The following is a 19,863-nucleotide window of genomic DNA, read 5'->3' on the forward strand; positions in this document are numbered from 1 at the left end:
ATACATTGATGAAGGATGTAGTATATATGGATTTCAGCAAGGCATTTGATGAGGTTCCTTATGCGAGGCTCATTCAGAACGTAATGATGTATGGGATTCAAGGAGACCTTGCTTTGTGGATCCAAAATTGGCTTGCCCACAGAAGGCAAAGGATGGTTGTGGATGGTTGGTATTCTGCATGGAGAACCGTAGTATCCCGTAGGGATCTGTTCTGGAACCCCTCCTCTTTGTGAGTTTTATAAATGACCTGGATGAGTAAGTAGAAAGGTGGGTTAGTAAGTTTGCTGATGACACAAATGTTGAGGGTGTTGGGGATAGTGTGGAGGACTGTCAGAAGTACAGCACGACATCGATAGGATGCAGAACTGAGTTGAGAAGTGGCGGATGGAGTTCAACCCAGATAAGTGTGAAGTGGTTCGTTTTGGTAAGTCAAATTTGAAGATAAAATTATAATCATATTCGTAAGGCTGTTGGCAGTGTGGAGATCAGCAAGATCTTGGGGTCCGTGTTCGTAGGACAGTCAAAGCTGCTGCGCAGGTTGACAATGTTGTTAAGAAGGCGTATGGTGTGTAGGCCTCCATTCACCCTTTGAGTTCAAGAGCTGTGAGGTGATGTTACAGCTATATAAGACCTTAGTTAGACCCCACTTGGAGTACTGTGTTCATTTCTGGTCACCTTTTTACAGGAAGGATGTAGGTACTGTAGAGAGAGTGCAGAAGAGCTTTACAAGGATGTTGCATGGATTGGAGGGTGTACCTTATGAGAATAGGTTGAGTGAACTTGACCTTTTATCCTTGGAGCAACAGAGGATGAGAGGTGACCTGATAGAAGTGTCACCAACCTAAACTGAATTGACTTTATTTCTTATATCCTTCACACACAAAAGGAGTAAAAATCTTTATGTTATGTCTCTAACTGTGCAATGTGCAATTTATAGTAATTTGTAATAAAAAGTATGTACACCAGGACTGTCAATACAGCATAGAAATACAATTGTATCAGGGTGAATTAATCAGCCTGGGAGAAGGAGCTGTCCCAGAGCCTGTTGTCCTGGCTTTTATGCTGCAGTACCGTTTCTTGGAATGGAGCAGCTGGAACAGTTTGTGTTTGGGGTGACTCTGGTCTCCGTTGATCCTTCGGGCCCTTTTTACGCACCTGTCCCTGTAAATATCCTGAATGGTGGGAAATTCACATCTACAGATGTGCTGGGCTGTCCGCACCACTCTCTGCAGAATCCTGCGATTGAGGGAAGTATAATTCTTATACCAGGCAGTGATGTAGTCAGTCTGGATGCTCGCAGTTGTGCTCCTGTAGAAAGTCCTGAGGATCTGGGGACTCATGCTAAACTTCTTTAATCGTCTGAGGCACTGTTATGCTTTTTCCACCATACAGCCGGTGTCTTCAGACAACTTGAGATCCTCGGTGATGTGTATGCTGAGGAACTTAAAGCTGTTCACCCACTGAACCCCAGATCCACTGATGTCAATAGGGGTTAGCCTGTCTCCATTCCTCCTATAGTCTACAACCAGCTCCTTTGTTTTTGTGACATCAAAGGAGAGGTTGTTTTCTTGTACAAGATGATCAGAGGCATTGATTGTGTGGATAGCCAGAGGCTTTTTCCCAGGGCTGAAATGGCTAACATGAGAGGGCACAGTTTTAAGGTGCTTGGAAGTAGGTACAGAGGAGATGTCAGAGGTAAGTTTTTCACACAGAGTGGTGGGTGCGTGGAGTGCACTGCCAGTGAATGTGGTAGAGGCGAATACAATATAGTCTTTTAAGAAACTTATGGATAGGTACATGGACCTTAGAAAAATAGAGGGCTGTGTGGCTATGCAGTTTCTAGAGTAGCTTATATGTTTGGCACAACATTGTGGGCCGAAGGGCCTGTAATATGCTGTAGATTTCTGCTTCTTTAGTATGTTGGTCTTCGTTAGTTGGAGGATTGAGTTCAAGTGCCGAGAGTTGATGTTACAGCTCTATTAAACTCTGGTTAAGGGCTTTATATATTGTGGTTAGTGCTGGTTACCTCATTATTGGAAGGATGTGGAAGCTTTAGAGAAAGTGCTGAGGAGATTTACCAGGATGCAGCCTGAATAAGAAAACATCTTGTATCGAAAGGATGAGTGAGCTAAGGCTCTTCTCTTTGGAGCAAAGGAGGATGAGAAGTGACTTGTTATAAAATGAAAAGGGGCATAGATAGAATGGACAGCCAGCACCTAAATCCTAAGGCAGCAATGGCTAACACCAGAGTACATCCTATTAAGATGTGTGGCGGGAAGTTTAGATAGAGGAGATGTCAGAGGCAGGTTTTATAAGAGTGATAATTGTCTGGAACACACAGTTGGGTGTGGTGATTGAAGCTGGTACATTAGGCACATTTTAGAGATTCTTAGATAGGTGAAGATGAAAGAGAAGTAGAGGGTTTTGGCTTGTATAGGAGGGAGTATGAGGTAGGTGTATATAGGTTGACATAACATGTGCCGAAGGGCCTGTACTGTGCTGTACTGTTCTGTGTTCTAAAACAAAGTGCGCAAAGCTTGTCAGTCCCCTTGTAACCTGCTTCTGTTGCATTTGGCTACTTGTCACACTAGTTAGCTGGTCAGTGTTACTGGAATCACGAGGAAATTCAATTTCTGCATGATATCCTACAGAATTGTGTGGCATTCTCATGGAATACTGTGGAGGCAGCAATTGGATCACTCCCCCAGAATTCCCTAGGGCTTGCTTACACTATGCCCATGTTCTCGGCGCCCACAGATGAAGTAACCAGGACCCAAATTGGCCCCATTCTGAAGTTTGGAGGCTTAGTCCAGATGTAGGCCCATAACCAGCTTTAGTTGCAGTCTGCAACTATATAACACTGGTGCACCGTTCTGGTGGGTTCAGGACTGTTACTGTCACAGGTAGTGCAGTTTCACAGTTCTCTTTTAACACATTATTACTGATGTAAGATTCTTTATCAGAGTTGGATTTACAAGGGGAAATCGGTGTCCAGTTTCCTGCCTGTCAGCATGAATAGCCGCTTTCATTTAAAAAAAAGTTTAAATGTAATTTTCTGAAAAATAAACCTTTCGCGCTCTTTCCCTGGGAAAAAAAAGTGCGCAGTAACATTATTCCAAAACTCCCCTGCCCAGGATGAACTGCCACTCCCCCGCCTGACAGTTTGCATCAGTTTTCATTGCGTACAATTTTCAGGCATTGTTGTCTTCACTCGGTCTTATCATTGGGAATTTTATTGGGATTTTATTGTATTGGTCATGAAATGTAAATAACTGGAATTCTATGATTTTCTACAACATTATACTAGACTTGGCAGTATTGAATCGATGGTTATTTCGCATTTTAAACTTCAAAAATAATTTACTTTGATAACCTTATATCTCTTTCCTTTGAGCTGAAAGTTATGAAATTTCAAGATGAATTGGAATCTGGTAAAAGGACTAAGAAATCAGGAATGACTTTTCAACAACAGGTTGAGCATTACCGAAGTAAACTATTACAGAAGGTAAGATTGTATGCTGTAGTTGATTAGTTTCCTGGAATTGAACACAAATATCCACTGGCTTTTTACGCAGTTGATAAGTTTTGATCTATCATATATTTGAAGATCTGTAACTGATAAAAAGATAGCCACTGGTGTCCATTACTGCAGTCATTCTGGATTTCATATGTAACATTTTCTTATCATATGTAACATGATAAGAAAATGTTACATATGAAATCCAGAATGAAATGTTAAATATTTATATTATTAATCATAATTACATCCCAAAGTCCCAAAGATGTGTCATTGGTAAATTAATTGGTCATTAAAAATTTCCCCAAGTGTATTGGTAAGTGATAGAGGAGTGATGTGATGAGCGTATGGGGAGAATTTTAAAAATAGATTCATGTTGAACCAGTGTAAGTAAGTGCTTAATGCTCAGTGAGTGGCTTTGCAGGCCAGTTGCTCTGCAAAGTATACACTGCACTTGGAATCATGGGCGAGAGAAGAAGGAGAGCCATTTCCACCACCATAGATGCAGCAGAGAAAGCGTCAAGATGGCTCTGGATAAAGAGGGCAGATCCGTGGGTTGCTGCTAGGGCACAGGCCGGGTCGGGTTGCCTGGGTGAGAGTGTATGATGTTGAAAGACCTGGAACACCTGACGACCCCAGGTAACATCACTGATGATGTGCTCTAGCTTATGTAGCCCCCCCTGGCCACCCTCAGGGTCTCTCGGCTCGCTGTCGTCTAGGGAAACAGCCTCGGCCCCGCCAAACTGGGTAATTCGTTTGTGTGGATGCTGTGTGAGGTACCCCACCCCGCCCAAATAACAGACAATACACCAGATGCAATTAAATGATATACAGTTTATAGATATTACTGGAACTATATAATTAAAAGAGAATAAAATATAAAAGGAAAATAAAAGGCGCCACACTTATCAAAGTTCAATCTCTTCGTGCACAAAAAAACCGTTGGAGCTCAAGGACCTTCTTCTTCACCCTGCGACCCCCCTCGGACCACCTCGACCGGCCGCCTGGGACCAACAACGGTGGTCGACCAGACGCTCCACACGAGTCCGTCTCCGTCTCCTCGCCGAAGGTCCCGCTTGCGGTCCGACCCTGTTAGCGGACTCACAGAACCTCGTCCATCCTCTGTCTCACTCTCCCGCCTTCTGCCCCAATACCCCGCGCATACAGTATCTTCAAATACACCAAAACCATAACAACTATCGCAATTAGTTAATAGCACTCTCTTACCAGACTCTAAAGCAAAAACAAACTGTTAGCGCAAACTTTCTCGGTGTTTAACACAACAGAGCCGCATTCCCCAGATTAACATAACAAAGACGCCATTTTAATTAGCCTCCGCAGTAACATAAAAATCGAAACCCCCTTACACTTAGCATCATGCAGATGTTTCTGTAAGAAGAAGAAAGAGAAGAGAAGAGATGAGATGAGATGAAGGGCTTGCTTCTGTGCTGTTTGACTATGACTGTGGCCGAAGTTCAGAGTTGACATTTCATAAAATGCTAAATAGTTGCATTACGATCAAAAATGTTCTGTTTTTTGCCTAGGGAATGGAAAAGGACCAGGATAAAGAACTAGAGAAAGAAGTTTGTGATACTGAGAAAATAAAAGAAACATACAAAGAGAATGACAGAAAAGAGAAGATTAGAACTGAAGAAAAGATCAAGGACAAAGATAAAATCAAAAGCAAAGATAAAGACAAGATCAAGGTGAAAAACAAGGAAAAAGAACGCAATAAAGATCGAACACGGACTAAAGAGAAGCACAAAGACAAAGGGAATTCCTTGTCACCTTCCAGGTAAGTAAAATAAGTGTGAAAGAATAAACTTGAAAGCGACTTGTAAAGTTGAATCAGGTTCACAGGTCTGGCAAGTGAGACAGAAAACACTGATTGTGAATAAGTACATTGATCATTTATTTACAAACAGAAAAAATTCGACCAAGCATTCATGTTCCCAGGTTACAGAAACGACAAAGTTGAATATTCAACAAACATGCAGTACATTCAACAAACATACTTAGTTAAAATCATGGGCAGAGCATACCTTCCCAATGGTTATGTGCACTGCTTGACCTAAACAAAGGGAGAGAGAGCAAGCCTCTTTCACATGTTATTTTATATCTGGGATATTTGAAACTGGACACCAGGCGGCTAACCAATAGGAAAAGCAGCTGCAGTTTCTAAACTAATCAATCATGACAAAGCGACTTTCATCTGGCAGAATAAGCCACACGCCCATGGGATACAATCCCAGAATTCAAATGATGTCTCAAACTAAGGTGAAATTGTCTGCTGAAGAATGGTGGCAGATGACTGGGGGGGTGGTAAAGGGTCTACTAATTTTGTACAGTTGCTTAAGAAAGGAGGGAGAGATGCACCAAGTCTTTACAAAATTTAAAGGTTCATTTGTTACCAAAGTATGCAACTCTGAAATTGTATACTTGGATAATAAGTGAACCTCTGTAAAAGCTTGATGCATCTCTCCCTCTGTTCTTAAACAACTATACAACATTAGTAGCTCCTCCGCACCCCTCCACTCCAGCTATAGTTGCATTCTGCAACTATATAACACTGATGCACTGTTTTGGGTGGATACAGGACTGTTACTGTCACAGGTAGTGTAATTTCACAGTTTGATTAACAAGGCTGTTTGGTTAATTTCAATGGTGCACCCATTACCAAAATCTCCTCTGAGAGACGGTGAAGCCATTATTTTTAAAGATGGTGAGTAATCAGGCATACGTAATTAGAAGGTCTTATCTAAATAACCTGATTGAAGTTTTTAAAGCTGGGTTGATCAAGGCAGCACACTTGCTGTTTGCTTATATAAATTTGAGCAAAATTTGTGATAAGGTATCATGGTATGGCACTGTGGTGTAACTTGTAGAAGTGTTGCTTCACAGCTTCAGTGACCAAGATTAATGGGTGGTGCTCTGGTTTCCTGTCTGATCCCATAATTGAGCATGTTGTTGGGTTAATTGGCCACCTTAAGGTATCCCTAATGAGTAACTCATAAAATTTGAAGAAAGTTGAGATGAATGTGGAGAGAATAAAATGGGGTTAGTGTAAATGGGTGGTTAATTTGCCTCCTTAACTGCTCACTACACCTTTCTGTTTGATTTAGTGACCCAGGTACACAAGTGCACATAGACATCTTTGTCATATGAATAGAGATTGCATCACCTAGAAGAATGAAAGTAAACTTTATTTAAAACAGTACAACATACTGACTTAGTATGCTGTAGTTGATGCACAGAAGGTGTTTTTCCTTTTATTATGTGTAGGTGGATGGGTGGTGGTGTGGGGGAAGAGCCAGCAGTCACGTTCCACAATCCCAGAATACAAGTTAAAACATTTAGAAGAGATCATGAAGACACTTATCATTAAAAATGGTGAACTTGTGGAATTCTCAACCACAGATGACTGATGGCTAAATCGATGAATTCCAAAAGCTGCACCACTACCAGTCCTGGGAATTTTTGGGGGTAGCATGGTAAATTTCATTATAAGGACTGGCCTCATTGTCCTTATTACATCTATTTTTTTCTTGCATTTCTACAGTTTAACGATTGGAATAGTCTCACATTCTTCTCTTTGATTGATGGAACAATACAGTAAAATATGCACTTATAGCTACATTTATGCAGTAAGTTATTTTAAGTTGAGCTGTCCTAAAAGTTGAGTCACATGGGATCCATAATGACTTGGTAAATTGAATCCAAAATTGGCTTGGTTGTGGAAGAATTAGAGAAGTGTTTTTTTTTTCTGGCTGGAGGTCTGTAATGCATGGTGTTCCATAAGGCAGCAGTCCCCAAACACCGGGCTGCAAAGCATGTGCTACCGGGCCGCGAGGAAACCATATGATTTGGCGATATGAGTCAGCTGCACTTTTCCTCATTCCCGGTCATGGCCACTGTTGAGCCATTACGCATGCGAGGTCATTACCCGCGCATCATCCATGTCAGCGCGGGAAGGAGATCAGCTCCTCGAGCTTGCAAATGACAGCGGGCTGAAAAGTATTTGACATAACATCTCTGCCGGCATTCTGGATCAAAGTCAAAGCTAAATATCCTGAGATAGCCACGAAAGCACTGAAAACATTGCTTCCATTTCCAATATTTTTCTGCAAAGCGGAGTTTTCTGCAATGAATGCAACGAAAACTAAATTGCGGAATAGACTGGACATAAGGAAACCCGTTCTAGTATCGCTGTCTCCCATTACCCCTCAATAGGACCGTGTTGTTGCAGGAAAACAAGCCCAGGGCTCCCACTGATTCAGTGATATTGGTGTGCTGCAATGATTTTATATGTTCATACGGGGAAAATATGTGCTGTGTGTTTAATATCCAAACGCTACTTAAAATGTTATGATGCTATTGACTTAGATAACCATATAACAATTACAGCACGGAAAGAGACCATCCCGGCCCTTCCTGTCCGTGCCGAACGCTACTCTCACCTAGTCCCACCGACCTGCACTTAACTTAGCCCACAACCCTCCATTCCTTTCCTGACCATATACCTATCCAATTTTTCTTTGATAATCGAACCTGCCTCTACCACTTCTACTGGAAGTTCGTTCAATACTTACTTCAAGCTCCCCTGTCCTCTCCTGATAATTGACTTATAACTATATTCACGCGAGGAAAATATGCGCTGTGTGTTTAATATTAAATTCGTTAGATAAACCCTTTTAGAAATGAAATTGAGTGTATTAGCCACTTATCACCTATATTCCGGTCGTGATTACCCCCCCCCCCAAACAGAATAGCCAAAAATGATTTGTAGGAAAAAAATCGGCAGGTACACGCATGCGCAGGTCACGCATGCGCACTGGTGCCCGTGCAAAGCTTCATGGCCAATGTAGTCTTTCTAGGGGTAAACACAACGTATTTGACTGCTACTCTTGGCCGTTGGCAACCCTACCGCCCCCCCCCCCCCCACACAGGTCAGCCGGTCTGCAAAAATATTGTCAATATTAAACTGGTCCGCAGTGTAAAAAAGGTTGGGGACCCCTGCCATAAGGAACAGTGTTCAGACCAGTTGTTTATAACATAAATGAGGTGGCTGAAACTGTAGGTGGTTTGATTAGCAAGTCTGCAGGTGACGCTAAACTTATAGATAGTGAAGAAGGTCATCAGAGATACAGCAGAATATTGATCAGTTGGAAAATCGTCAAAGAAATAACTGATGGAGTTTAATCTTGCCAAGTGAGATGTTGCATTTTGGGATGTAAAGTGCAAGAGGGAAATGCACAGTAAATGGCAGGATACTTTGCAGCTCTGATGTACAGAGGGATCTTGGGGTACAAATCCATAGCTCCTTTAAAGTAGAGGGAAATAAAAAAGACATACTTCATTGGTTTAGGAAGTTGAGCATAAGAGTAGGGAAGTCAGGTTGCAGAAATAGGCCACATTTAGATATTGTGTGCAATTCTGGTTACCATATTGCAGGAAGAATGCTGTCTGAATTAGAGAGTATTAGCTATAAGGAGAGACTGGATACACTTGGATAATTTTCTCTGGAGCATCAGAGGATGATCAATGACATTGAGAGGTGTAGATAGTCTTTTCCCCAGGGTGGACTGAGTCAAATCCAAGATTTAAGATGAAATGGGGAAAGTTGAAAGGAAATTTTAAGGGACAAGGTTTTTTAAAAAGCGGAATGGTGGGTGCCTGGAACATGCTGCTAGGGGAAGTAGAACAAGTAACTAGGAAAGGTCATTTAAGAGGCACTTAAACTGGCACCTGAACAACTGTGGAGTAAAGGTGATACAGACCAGTGGAATTAGTTTGGTTTTCATAGTTGGTGCAAGCATTATGGGTTGAAGGGCCTGTTTCTGTGCTATGCTGTTGTCTGTTCACGGCTGCAGTGATATGTTTGCAAAGACTTGCATTGGTACGGTATAGTTTTAAAAGGCTTAACTTCTGAGTTAATTGAAATAAACAACCACTTAAGTCTCTTAATGAACAGGGTCATTTACAAAAATATTAGTCCAGGGCACTGCCCCATTACTTCAAACGTATCCTGAAGATGGGCTTGGCTTAAGTTGTATTTACCTTATTCATGGAAGAGAAAATTATTGATTGACATTGTCATGCATGTTTTGTAATCTTAAGGTAAAACAGGCATCTATACATATGTTTAGAAATAATGTTTGCAACATATTTCAGGAAAAAGAGGTGTACTAGCTCACCAAGTCCCTCTAGAAGCTTCAGATGTGAAATAACCATGTCTCCTTGGTCTGAGAGATCATTGCTAAAAGAAAATACCCTGTCTAGGTCTCCATCTCCAGCATATAAAGAGTCTCCAAAGCATAGCAGCAAGCAGAAAAAAAGGTGGGTACATCTATCAATGAAGAAAATGTCATGCATTTCGCAACTAGTTAGTTGACTTTCCATTAAGTATATCGATTTATATTAAGGTAAGTTATTCTTGTGGGATAACAAGCATCAAATTAATTTCAGGAAGATGTTTTGATCTACAGGATTTTAATTTATGGTTAAAGTCTTTTATTCATGTTACATTTTGTTTTTATTTATCTTGTATTTATTATTGGTAGATCTTGGTCAAGATCTAAATCTCCAAAAAAATCAAAGCATTCTCGCTCAAGTTCTCCAAAACAATCAAGAAGATCACGGTCACGCTCCAGGACTCCTCATCGGTCTCACAAGAAGCCAAAGAAGAGCAAACGCTGACAATCCATTAAGTTTATGTACATAAATTATGATGCAGCATTTTTTGTACTTTGTTTTGCTCTGTTACTCTCTTCCATTTGTTTTATAGATGGAATAAATACTTTTGTATTTGGATGACTGCAACTCATGTTTAAAATGGGAATGTGATTCAGATCTAAAATAATAATTAGTTGGAAATCATCTCTAACTGCTGTTAATGCCAATGTAAAGATTTCACTTCTGTACCCATAGTTTTGCATTGGCTTCAATTCAAAAATTTGTGATTTTATAAAAATAATGTAGAACTAGAACTGCAGGGTCAGTATTTTGGTTTTGTGACCTATCAGAGGATCTTAGTAGTTTCTGTAATTAGCAAATTTAAATAAAGTTTTGTGTCTCCTTTGTCAGTGTTATTTTTGTGACTCTTTATACCATGATTATACCCAGGTAATTTTGTTGCAGTCAGTGTTGACATTTTCTGCACATACTTTTGTGAGCCTGTAGTTTTGTATTTACTACCTGGAGCTGGTGTCTTAACGCCTATTGTCTTGCTTTCCTAATGCATCTTGAAATGCTGTGTAAGAGCAGAATGAAGAATATAATATTCATAATATAACAACATCTAATGACTAAAACAAAGGTTCTTGACAATTGGTTTGGTGATGAAAGAGAAGAGCAAGAGGGTTTTTTTTTGCAAGTTTTATTTAACATGCAAAATATAAGAATAAAATGTACTCTGATACAATGCTACTTCTTCATTTGGCTTCTTCCAGGGAGTGCTTCATTTTGGTTTTCCTTCCCTGTAGCTGAAATAAGCACCTTAGTACGAGAATTCAAACTAATTTTCTTCCACTGTAGTTAACTACTGATGTTCCTCAGGTTAGATTTTCACTGGTTAACTGCAGTATAATTAACATAAACTTGAAAAGTTTGCTCTAATTAGGCTAATATATTATGTAAACATTCTGATCTTTCAGAGGTAACAATCTTTCCATCACTTGTTGGGCCAAATTATACAGTTTGTACAGGTAAACATAATGCACCGAGAGAATTCCTTACTGAGCAATATTGCAAGAGGATATTTGCTTACTGGTTCGGTTAAAGCACAAAATTCTGTACTGAGAGATTATAATTGTTGGATTGGGTAACAGTTATGTGATATTCTATCTGATGCAAATCATTGTTGTTTCAGATTATTAGTTCTCTTTGTCAATTCCCATACCTGGCATCAGTTGCGAGCAATATTTAAATTTACTCACTGGTTTGAGTTTAATTTTCTGTTCTACAGTTTCAGATAACTTCCCAAAGTCATGTACTGTATTTACTCAGTAACATAATAGGTAACAGTTTTTAAATTCTCTTCCTGCATTTATCCATTTCTTGCCTGATTTGGGTGAAGTTGATTTCAATTTTATTTTCTTTAATCATGAAGAGATTTCTCACTGATTTGCTGCTTTTTTGTGTTTGACTCTCCTGTTAAAAAGGAAGATCTTAGCAGATCAGCAAGTAATCTGAAGTATTAGCAGTGTTGGATCACTCTGTGAGGTTCTCTGCAAATTGTGCATAAAAGCTTTAATAACATTTGTATGCACATGTGAATGGGTCTGTATCCTACTCAATCCCTTGATAACCTTCCTCACTATCCACAACTCCGCCAATTGTTGTGTCATTTGGAAACTTACTAGTCAGTTCACCTACATTTTATCCAAATCGTTTAACAAAAAAAAACTTGTCGTAGCACTGTTCCTTGCAGAACACCATTGGTCACAGACCTAAGTCAGAGTAGCACCCTCCACCCCTGTCCTTTATGGCCAGGCCAATTTTGAATCCAGTCTACCAAGTCTCCGTGGAACCCATGTGCTTTCATCTTGTGGATAACCTGTAATTGAGAGAACTTGATGAAAGGTTTTTGAAAGTCCATGCGTATGTCCACTGCTCTACCATCAACACAATCATCTTATCACTTCCTTTTTAACCAAGTTTGTACAAAGTGATTTGCCTGCACAAAGACATGATGAACATCCCTGCTAAAACCATTTTTTCCCCTAAAATGTGAGTAGATCTTGTCCCTAACACTGATGTCAGATAAGTAGTTTCATGCTTTATCTGAACCTCCCTTCTTAAACAGATGAACAACACTGAGTTGGAGACAATACAATTTAAGTTTTGAATTGCTTTGTTTACTTTAGCAAGTTTTTAAGTTTTTATAAATTTCTACCTTTCAATTGGTCTCAAGCATTTCTTTCATTTTGATATTGTTTCAGTTTTAAAGAATAATAAGTGGAAACACTCAGCAATCATACAGCATCTGTGGAGAGAGAAACTGAATCAGTGTTTCAGGTTGTTGACCTTTCAAGGAATGGTATACTTTCAACACTGAAGAACAGTAGTTGCAAGTTCATGCTGTGGAAACAAGTTTCTCATTTGTTATTAGGCTTTTCCCTGCTTTAATTATATTTGATCAATGCCTTGGATTTTGATGGTGTCAGGTGAAACTTTATTTTCTAGTATATGGACTTTATAGTAGATGTACTGAACCCCTGCTAATTTCAGCCTATTGGTATTTCATCTAAATACATTCAAAGATAGTTGGAGAAGGAATACATTAAACAAATGACTTTAAAACTATGAGTATTTGAAAATGCTAAATAATGGATTGCCTTTCATACCAAACCCTTAGTATGAACAAACTTAAATTTGTAACACAACCTTTGATCTTGATGTATTTCATAACATTTAACATTAAATGTATCTTTGATAAGTGGGAAGGTGGTAGGCATTGTATAAAATGAGTCAGCTAACCCGCCTGATTGTCGTATATATATATAAAACAGTAATGATATTGATCAGGTGTTTTTAAGGATATTGGTTGAGGAATAAATGTGCATGAGAGCATTAAGAAAAGTTCCAACTTCAGCCTCTCAGGTGGATAAAGTTAATTGAGATAGGAAGGAGCTGAATATAGTATTACTTTCACCAGCAGGAAAACTAACTGAATTGCATATTAAAAACCCTGAAGTGCCGATGTCTCCAATATAACTCACTAATACGACATTTGAATGAAAACTATTGAAATTGAAGTATCTCCTGAATCACGACAGACTTGCAGTCAAGTCATTGGATATGTTGAAACCTTTCCAGAGATTATCATTGCTGCCGTAGAATTCTCAGGGTTCTCATTATGTTTGGATTCCCATTTATTTTTGTAATGGTATGTTGTGGTCTTCATTAATGATTTTTCAAGCAGTTTTGCACAAACTTTCCCAGGATAAAAAATAATATTTATGTGTAGTGTTTACAATAGTATGATCCCAAGGCATTTGGTTCCAGTTCTATTGGACTTCATCCAATGTAATAAAAGTATGGATTATGTAGAATATGTTGTGCTGTTGAAATGGGATAAGGAAACATCTGCATTTACAGTATACATCAGTTTGGAGCTAAATTAGAAAATATTTCTGTGGCTACAAGTATCAGGATTATTGTTTGAGCCTAGGAGCAATATGTGGTGCTTTGTCTTAAAGTACCTTAGCTAAAAAAAAAATCTTTGCGATAATGTAAAGTAGGCATGTTTTTGTACAGGAAGATCCCACATATCAGAATATAGTAATAGATAGAAGATCTGTCTGATAAGGATCACTAAGGAATTACAGACTAGTTAAAACAGAATGCTTCCCAAATTTTGAAAAATTGTTGGTAAAGGTCAAATGAGGTTTAGCTATTCATGCGGGTGGATCAATACATCAAGTACAGAAGATAAAAGATCTCTTAAAATGCTGGGCAATGTAACTGAAGGTCATACAGTCTGCTACCTCACAGCTCCAACAAACCAGGTTTAATATTGACTTTGTGTTGTCTCTAAAGTGGACCTGTGCTATTTGGTGAGACCTGACGCAGATTGGGAGACTGCCGAGCACCTACACTCTGTCTGCCAGAAAAAGCAGAATCTCCCACTAACCACCCATTTTAATTCCACTTCCCATTCCCATTCCTATATGTCCATTCATGGCCTACTCCACTGTGGTGATGAGGCCACACTTAGGTTGGATGAACAATACCTTATGTTCCGTTTGGGTAGCCTCCAGCCTGCTGGCATGATCATCGATTTCTCAGACCTAAGGTAATGCCCCCCCCTCCACTGCTTCACCATTTCCCATCCCCTTTTCCCTCTCTCACCTTGCCCACTGGTTGCCTCCCTCTGGTGCTCCTCTCCCCTTTTCTTTCTTCCATGGTCTTCTGTCTCTTTCGCCAATCAACTTCCTAGCTCTTTACTTCATCCCTTCTCCTTCAGGTTTCACCTATCACCTTGTGTTTCTCTTCATCTCCCCCCCCCCACACAATCTTTTAAATATACTCAGCTTTTTTTTCTCTCCAGTTCTGCTGAAAGGTTTTGACCCAAAATGTTGACCGTACTCTTTTCCATAGATGCTGCCTGGCTTGTTGAGTTCCTCCAGCATTTTGTGTGTGTTGCTCGGATTTCCAGCATCTGCAGATTTTCTCTTGTCTCTGCTTCCACATGTTCAGTACAGGACTGAAGGGCCTGTTTCTATGTCTATGACTCAAATAGGTAGAAACTATTTTGGATGGTTGTAGAAGTTTCATTGGAGAAAAGTTTGGTGAAGCAATCGAGGCCAATGCTCTCTGAAGTTTGGAAGAATTAGAAGTGATATTATTGAAGCATAACTCTTAACTGGGCTTCATGATAGGTGCAGGAATATTGTTTCCTGTGGCCAGAATGTCTTGTGTCAGGGGTCACGGTCTCAAATTGAGCGGTTGGCTATTCAGGACAAAAATAAGACAGCAGTTCACCAGAGTGCAAAGTTTTGGAATTCTCCATGTTGTAGGAAAGCTAAGTAATTCTGGGAAAGACTTTGGCAGATCTTTTGATGTTAGGAGATTGGGGTTAGTGTAAGAGAGTGATGCTGAGTAAAAGGTCAGCCGTAAATTTAATAGCAGATCAATATAAGGGGCTGAATAGTCTATTACTTCTTACAGTTTTAGTTCTTAATTCTGCACAAAAAGGGTAGTTTTTTTAAAAAAGGAACTTATTTTCCACCAATAGCAAGTGCTGCTCAGTCAATTATTAACTTAAAATCTGAAAGTGACGGATTTTAGTCAACCAAACATAGTAAGGAATAAATGGCAAGTTTATGTCATAGAGTGATAGTTTCATTTTGGAACTAGTTTGAGGGGCTAAATTCCCTGTTTATGTCAAATTTCCAATGCAATCACATGGACTAAATTATAGTGTTGCTGTGTTCTGTCTGTGAAATATGAAATACAGATTTGTTTTCTATCCTAGAATTCCAGGTGACTGTTGTAATTATTTTTTACAAGCAGAATATTAACTGCAGGAGAATTTGTGCATTGTATCAATTAAGTTGTTCTTTTGAATATCAATGATCAATTTAAATTCTGTGTATTCAAATTATGATATAGATGATGATCGTAATATTAATTAGAAGGTCAGTGAGCAATCTCAATTGAAGTAAAACCAACTATATGACTTTCTGCTGCTGTTTAATGTCTACTTTCAACAAACATGGTTTAATGATTGATGCCTGATTTAATAGTTATGTAATTATTTGCATGTTTGGAGGATATCATTGTTTCCAGTAAATAATGGCAGAAACGGGGAATAAGCTATCAGTTGATACTCATGAATTTTTCAACTCAAATTGCAGACGAGCATCCCATTCTGGTTCTCTGCCTGCTCAGGATCTTTTCATCTTGAATTGCCGACAAGACATGAACTCACTGGACTTCAGCACTCCTCTCTCCTCAAATCTTACCCCCTCAGAATGCACCAATCCCAACCATAACATCAAACTCACAGGTAAAGGGTGTGCTGTTGTAGTGTGGCAGAGAGACGTCTAACTTGGTTGGATTACAAGACCAGTTGTTACTTACAGGACGTTTGTAGCTGAAACTGTGATTCCTCTTCCTGTTTACAGGCAAATGGACTTGAAAGGTCACTTTGGAGGTCAGCATGAGATAAGCTGGTCTTATTGGGAGTTTGGCCAGCTATTTGGTGGGGGTTGGGGTAGACTCACAGTCAGAGAGTCTGACACTGTGAGAATGGGTTAGCAAGATGGGGGCTAAGTGATCAGTAGTTGGAGGAGGACCAGGGATTGGAGATCATCTGGATGGGTGGAAGTACTGGGATTTAGGCACTGATCCTGGTGTGCAGTAAGCCACAGGTTAAATGAACTAAGGGCTGCTTGCAGTTCAAGGGGCAAGGTGAGCAGGTGGGCTTCAGTTTGGTGTGGTAGAAAACCAACAAGGTGGACTCAGTAGGCAGCTACTGCGAAGGAACGGCCACTTAATCTTGCTCTGACCTCTGGAGGTTGCTCCTGGAACAATGTCATCCAACTTCCCTTATAATGCTGCAGAGAGTCAGGGAATTGCATCATCACTCCCTGCCATGGAGGTATGACAGGGTTGCAAGGGATGGAAAGCACCTAGTCAAATCCTCCGAGTGACACAAAGTATCCCAGCGAAGTGTGTACGGAACCGGAGGAGATAGCAGAGGTACTTAGTGAATACTGAACCAAAGTATTCATTACAGAAAAGGACCTTGGCAATTGTAGGGATGACTTACAGTGGACTGAAAAGCTTGAGCATATAGACATTAAGAGGATGTGCTGGAGCTTTTGGAAAGCATCAAGTTGGCTAAGTCGCTGGGACCGGACGAGATATACGCCAGGCTACTGTGGGAGGTGAGGGAGCAGATTGCTGATTCTCTGGCAATGATCTTTGCATCATCAATAATGACAGGAGAGGTTCAGGAGAATTGGAGGGTTGTGGATGTTGTTCCCTTATTCAAGAAAGGGAGTAGAGATAGCCCAGGAAATTATAGACCAGTGAGTCGTACTTCAGTGGTTGGTAAGTTGATGGAGAAGATCCTGAGAGGCAGGATTTATGAACATTTGGAGAGGCATAATATGATTAGGAATAGTCAGCATGGCTTCGTCAAAGGCAGGTCATGCCTTATGGGCCTGACTGAATTTTTTGAGGATATGTCTGAACACACTGATGAAGGTAGAGCAGTAGATGTAGTGTATATGGATTTCAGCATGGCATTTGATAAGGTGCCCGTGGAAGGCTTATTGAGAAAGTAAGGAGGCATAGGATCCAAGGGGATCTTGCTTTGTGGATCCAGAACTGGCTTGCCCACAGAAGGCAAAGAGTGGTTGTGGACTGGTCATATTCTGCATGGAGGTTGGTGACCAGTGGTGTGCCTTGGGGATCTGTTCTGGGACCCCTTCTCTTCGTGATTTTTATAACTGACCTGGATGAGGAAGTGGAGAGATGGGTTAGTAAGTTTGCCAATGACACAAAGTTTGGGGTGTTGTGGATAGTGAGGAGGGCTGTCAGAGATTATAGCGGGACATTGATAGGATGCAAAACTGGGCTGAGAAGTGGCAGATGAAGTTCAACCTATGTAAGTGTGAGGTGATTCATTTTGGTAGGTCAAATATAATGGCAGAATATAGTATTAATGCTAAGACTCTTGGCCATGTGGAGGATCAGAGGGATCTTGGGGTCTGAGTCCATAGGACTCTCAAAGCTGCTGCACAGGTTGACTGTGTTGTTAAGAAGGCGTACGGTGCATTGGCCTTCATCAGCTGTGGGATTGAGTTTAAGAGCCGAGAGGTAATGTTACAGCTATATAGGACCCTGGTCAGACCCTACTTGGAGTACTGTGCTCAGTCCTGTTCACCTCACGACAGGAAGGATGTGAAAACTGTAGAAAGGGTGCAGAGGAGATTTACAATGATGTTGCCTGGATTGGGGAGCATGCCTTATGAGGATAGGTTGAGTAAACTTGACCTTTTTTCCTTGGAGCGACGGAGGATGAGAGGTGACCTGATAGAGGTGTACAAGATGATGAGAAGCATTGATCGTGTGGATAGTCAGAGGCTTTTTCCCCAGGGCTGAAATGGCTAGCATGAGAGGGCGCAGTTTTGAGGTGTTTGGAAGTAGGTACAGAGGATATGTCAGGGGCAAGTTTTTTTACACAGAGAGTGGTGAGTGTGTGGAATGGGCTGCTGGCGACGGTGGTGGAGGTAGATATGATAGGGTCTTTAAAGGGAATCCTGGATAGGTACATGGAGCTTAAGAAGAATAGAGGGTTTATGGAGGTTAACCTTAGGTGATTTTTAAAGTAAGTACATGTTCAGCGCAGCATCGTGGGCTGAGGAGCCTGTATTGTTCTGTAGATTTTCTATGTTTCTGTTTCTGTTATTGGGTTCCACTCTGCGATGGGAAACCAATGGTTTTGTCTGTAGTGGACCAAATCTCATGTAATGATAGGTTGGAGTACAGGAAGGGGATGGGGAGGCTAAAATCATGGTGTCATGAGAACAACCTTTCCCTCAATGAAAGCAAAACTAAAGACTGATTATTGCTTTCAGGGAGCGTAGTGGTGAACACACTTCTGTTTGCATCAATGGTTCTGAGATTGAGAGGGTTTAGAGCTTCAAGTTCTGAGGAATAAATAGCCTCTCCTGATCCAACCATATAGACAGCATGACCAAGAAAGAACAATAGCTCCTGTGCTTCATTAGGAGGCCAAAGAAATCCAGCATGTACCCACTGAACCGCACCAATTTTTATAGGTGCACCATAGAAAGCATTCTATCTGGATGCATCATGGCTTGGCATTGTAATTGTTCTGCCCAAGATGGCAGGAAACTGTAGAGGGTTGTGGACTTAGCTCAACATATCATAATAACTCGGCCCCTTCCATGACTCTGTCTACGTTTCCCACTAACTTGGTAAAGCAGCCAACATTTCCAAAGACACCACCCAACCCGAACATACCAAAGTCAAATTCAAATTTATTATCAAATTATGTGTATGTTGCCATATACCAGCTTGAGATTCATTTTCTTGCAGGCATTTACAGAAAAAGAAATACAATAGCATTTACAAAAAATATATGCACTGTACAGTATATAAACTAAGACTGAAAATGTGCAATAAAAGACAAATTGTGCAAATAACAGAACAATAATACTAAGGGCATGAATTGTAGAGTCCTTGAAAGTGAGTCTGTAGATTGTAGAATCAGTTCAGATTTGTGGTGAGTGTAATTTTCTGTGCTGCTTCAGGGGCATGATGGTTGTAGGACTATAATTGTTCCTGAATCTGGTGGTGTGGGATCTAAGGCTTCTGTATCTCCTTTCTGATGCTAGTAGCAAGAAGAAAGCATGGCCTGGTTGGTGGGGGTCCTTGATGCTGGTTGCTGTTTTCTTGTGGCACTACTCCTTGGGGATGTGTTCAATGTTGGGGAGGACTTTTCCTGTGATGGACTGAGCTGTAACCACCACTTTTTGTAGACTTTTCCTTCCCTGGGGATGGGTATTCCCATACCAGGCCATGATGCAACCACTGTGCATCTATTTGTCAAAATTTCTGGTGACATGCTGATTCTGTGCAAACTTCTAAGTAGAGGTGCTGTTGTGCATTCTTTCCGATGTCACTTGCCTACTGGTCCCAGGACAGATCCACTGATATGATAATGCCAAGGAATTTAAAGTTACTGACCTCTCCAAAGATTGTGGAAGACTTAGTAGCGATCTTTCAAGAATTACTAGATTTTGGAATGGTTCCGGAAGACCAGACGATTGCAAGTACCTCTCCACTCTTTAAGAAGGGAGGGAGGC

At 40.5% G+C, this 19,863-nt stretch overlaps 1 protein-coding gene across 2 annotated transcripts in view; it reads left to right on the top strand.

The window, feature by feature from the left end:
- LOC134352893 (U2 snRNP-associated SURP motif-containing protein-like) overlaps nt 1-10,889 on the top strand; it is a 99,542-nt gene extending 88,653 nt beyond the window's left edge. For both annotated transcript variants that reach the window (XM_063060475.1, XM_063060474.1), the window contains 4 exons: nt 3,395-3,505; nt 5,062-5,312; nt 9,689-9,853; nt 10,078-10,889. In XM_063060475.1, the coding sequence (XP_062916545.1) occupies nt 3,395-3,505; nt 5,062-5,312; nt 9,689-9,853; nt 10,078-10,213 (663 nt within the window). In that variant the 3' untranslated portion in view covers nt 10,214-10,889. The remainder of the gene's footprint in view (nt 1-3,394; nt 3,506-5,061; nt 5,313-9,688; nt 9,854-10,077) is intronic.
- Nucleotides 10,890-19,863: the final 8,974 nt, after the last annotated feature.

The sequence above is a fragment of the Mobula hypostoma genome, chromosome 10, assembly GCF_963921235.1.
Source record: "Mobula hypostoma chromosome 10, sMobHyp1.1, whole genome shotgun sequence".
NCBI classification, from domain to species: Eukaryota; Metazoa; Chordata; class Chondrichthyes; order Myliobatiformes; family Myliobatidae; genus Mobula; species Mobula hypostoma.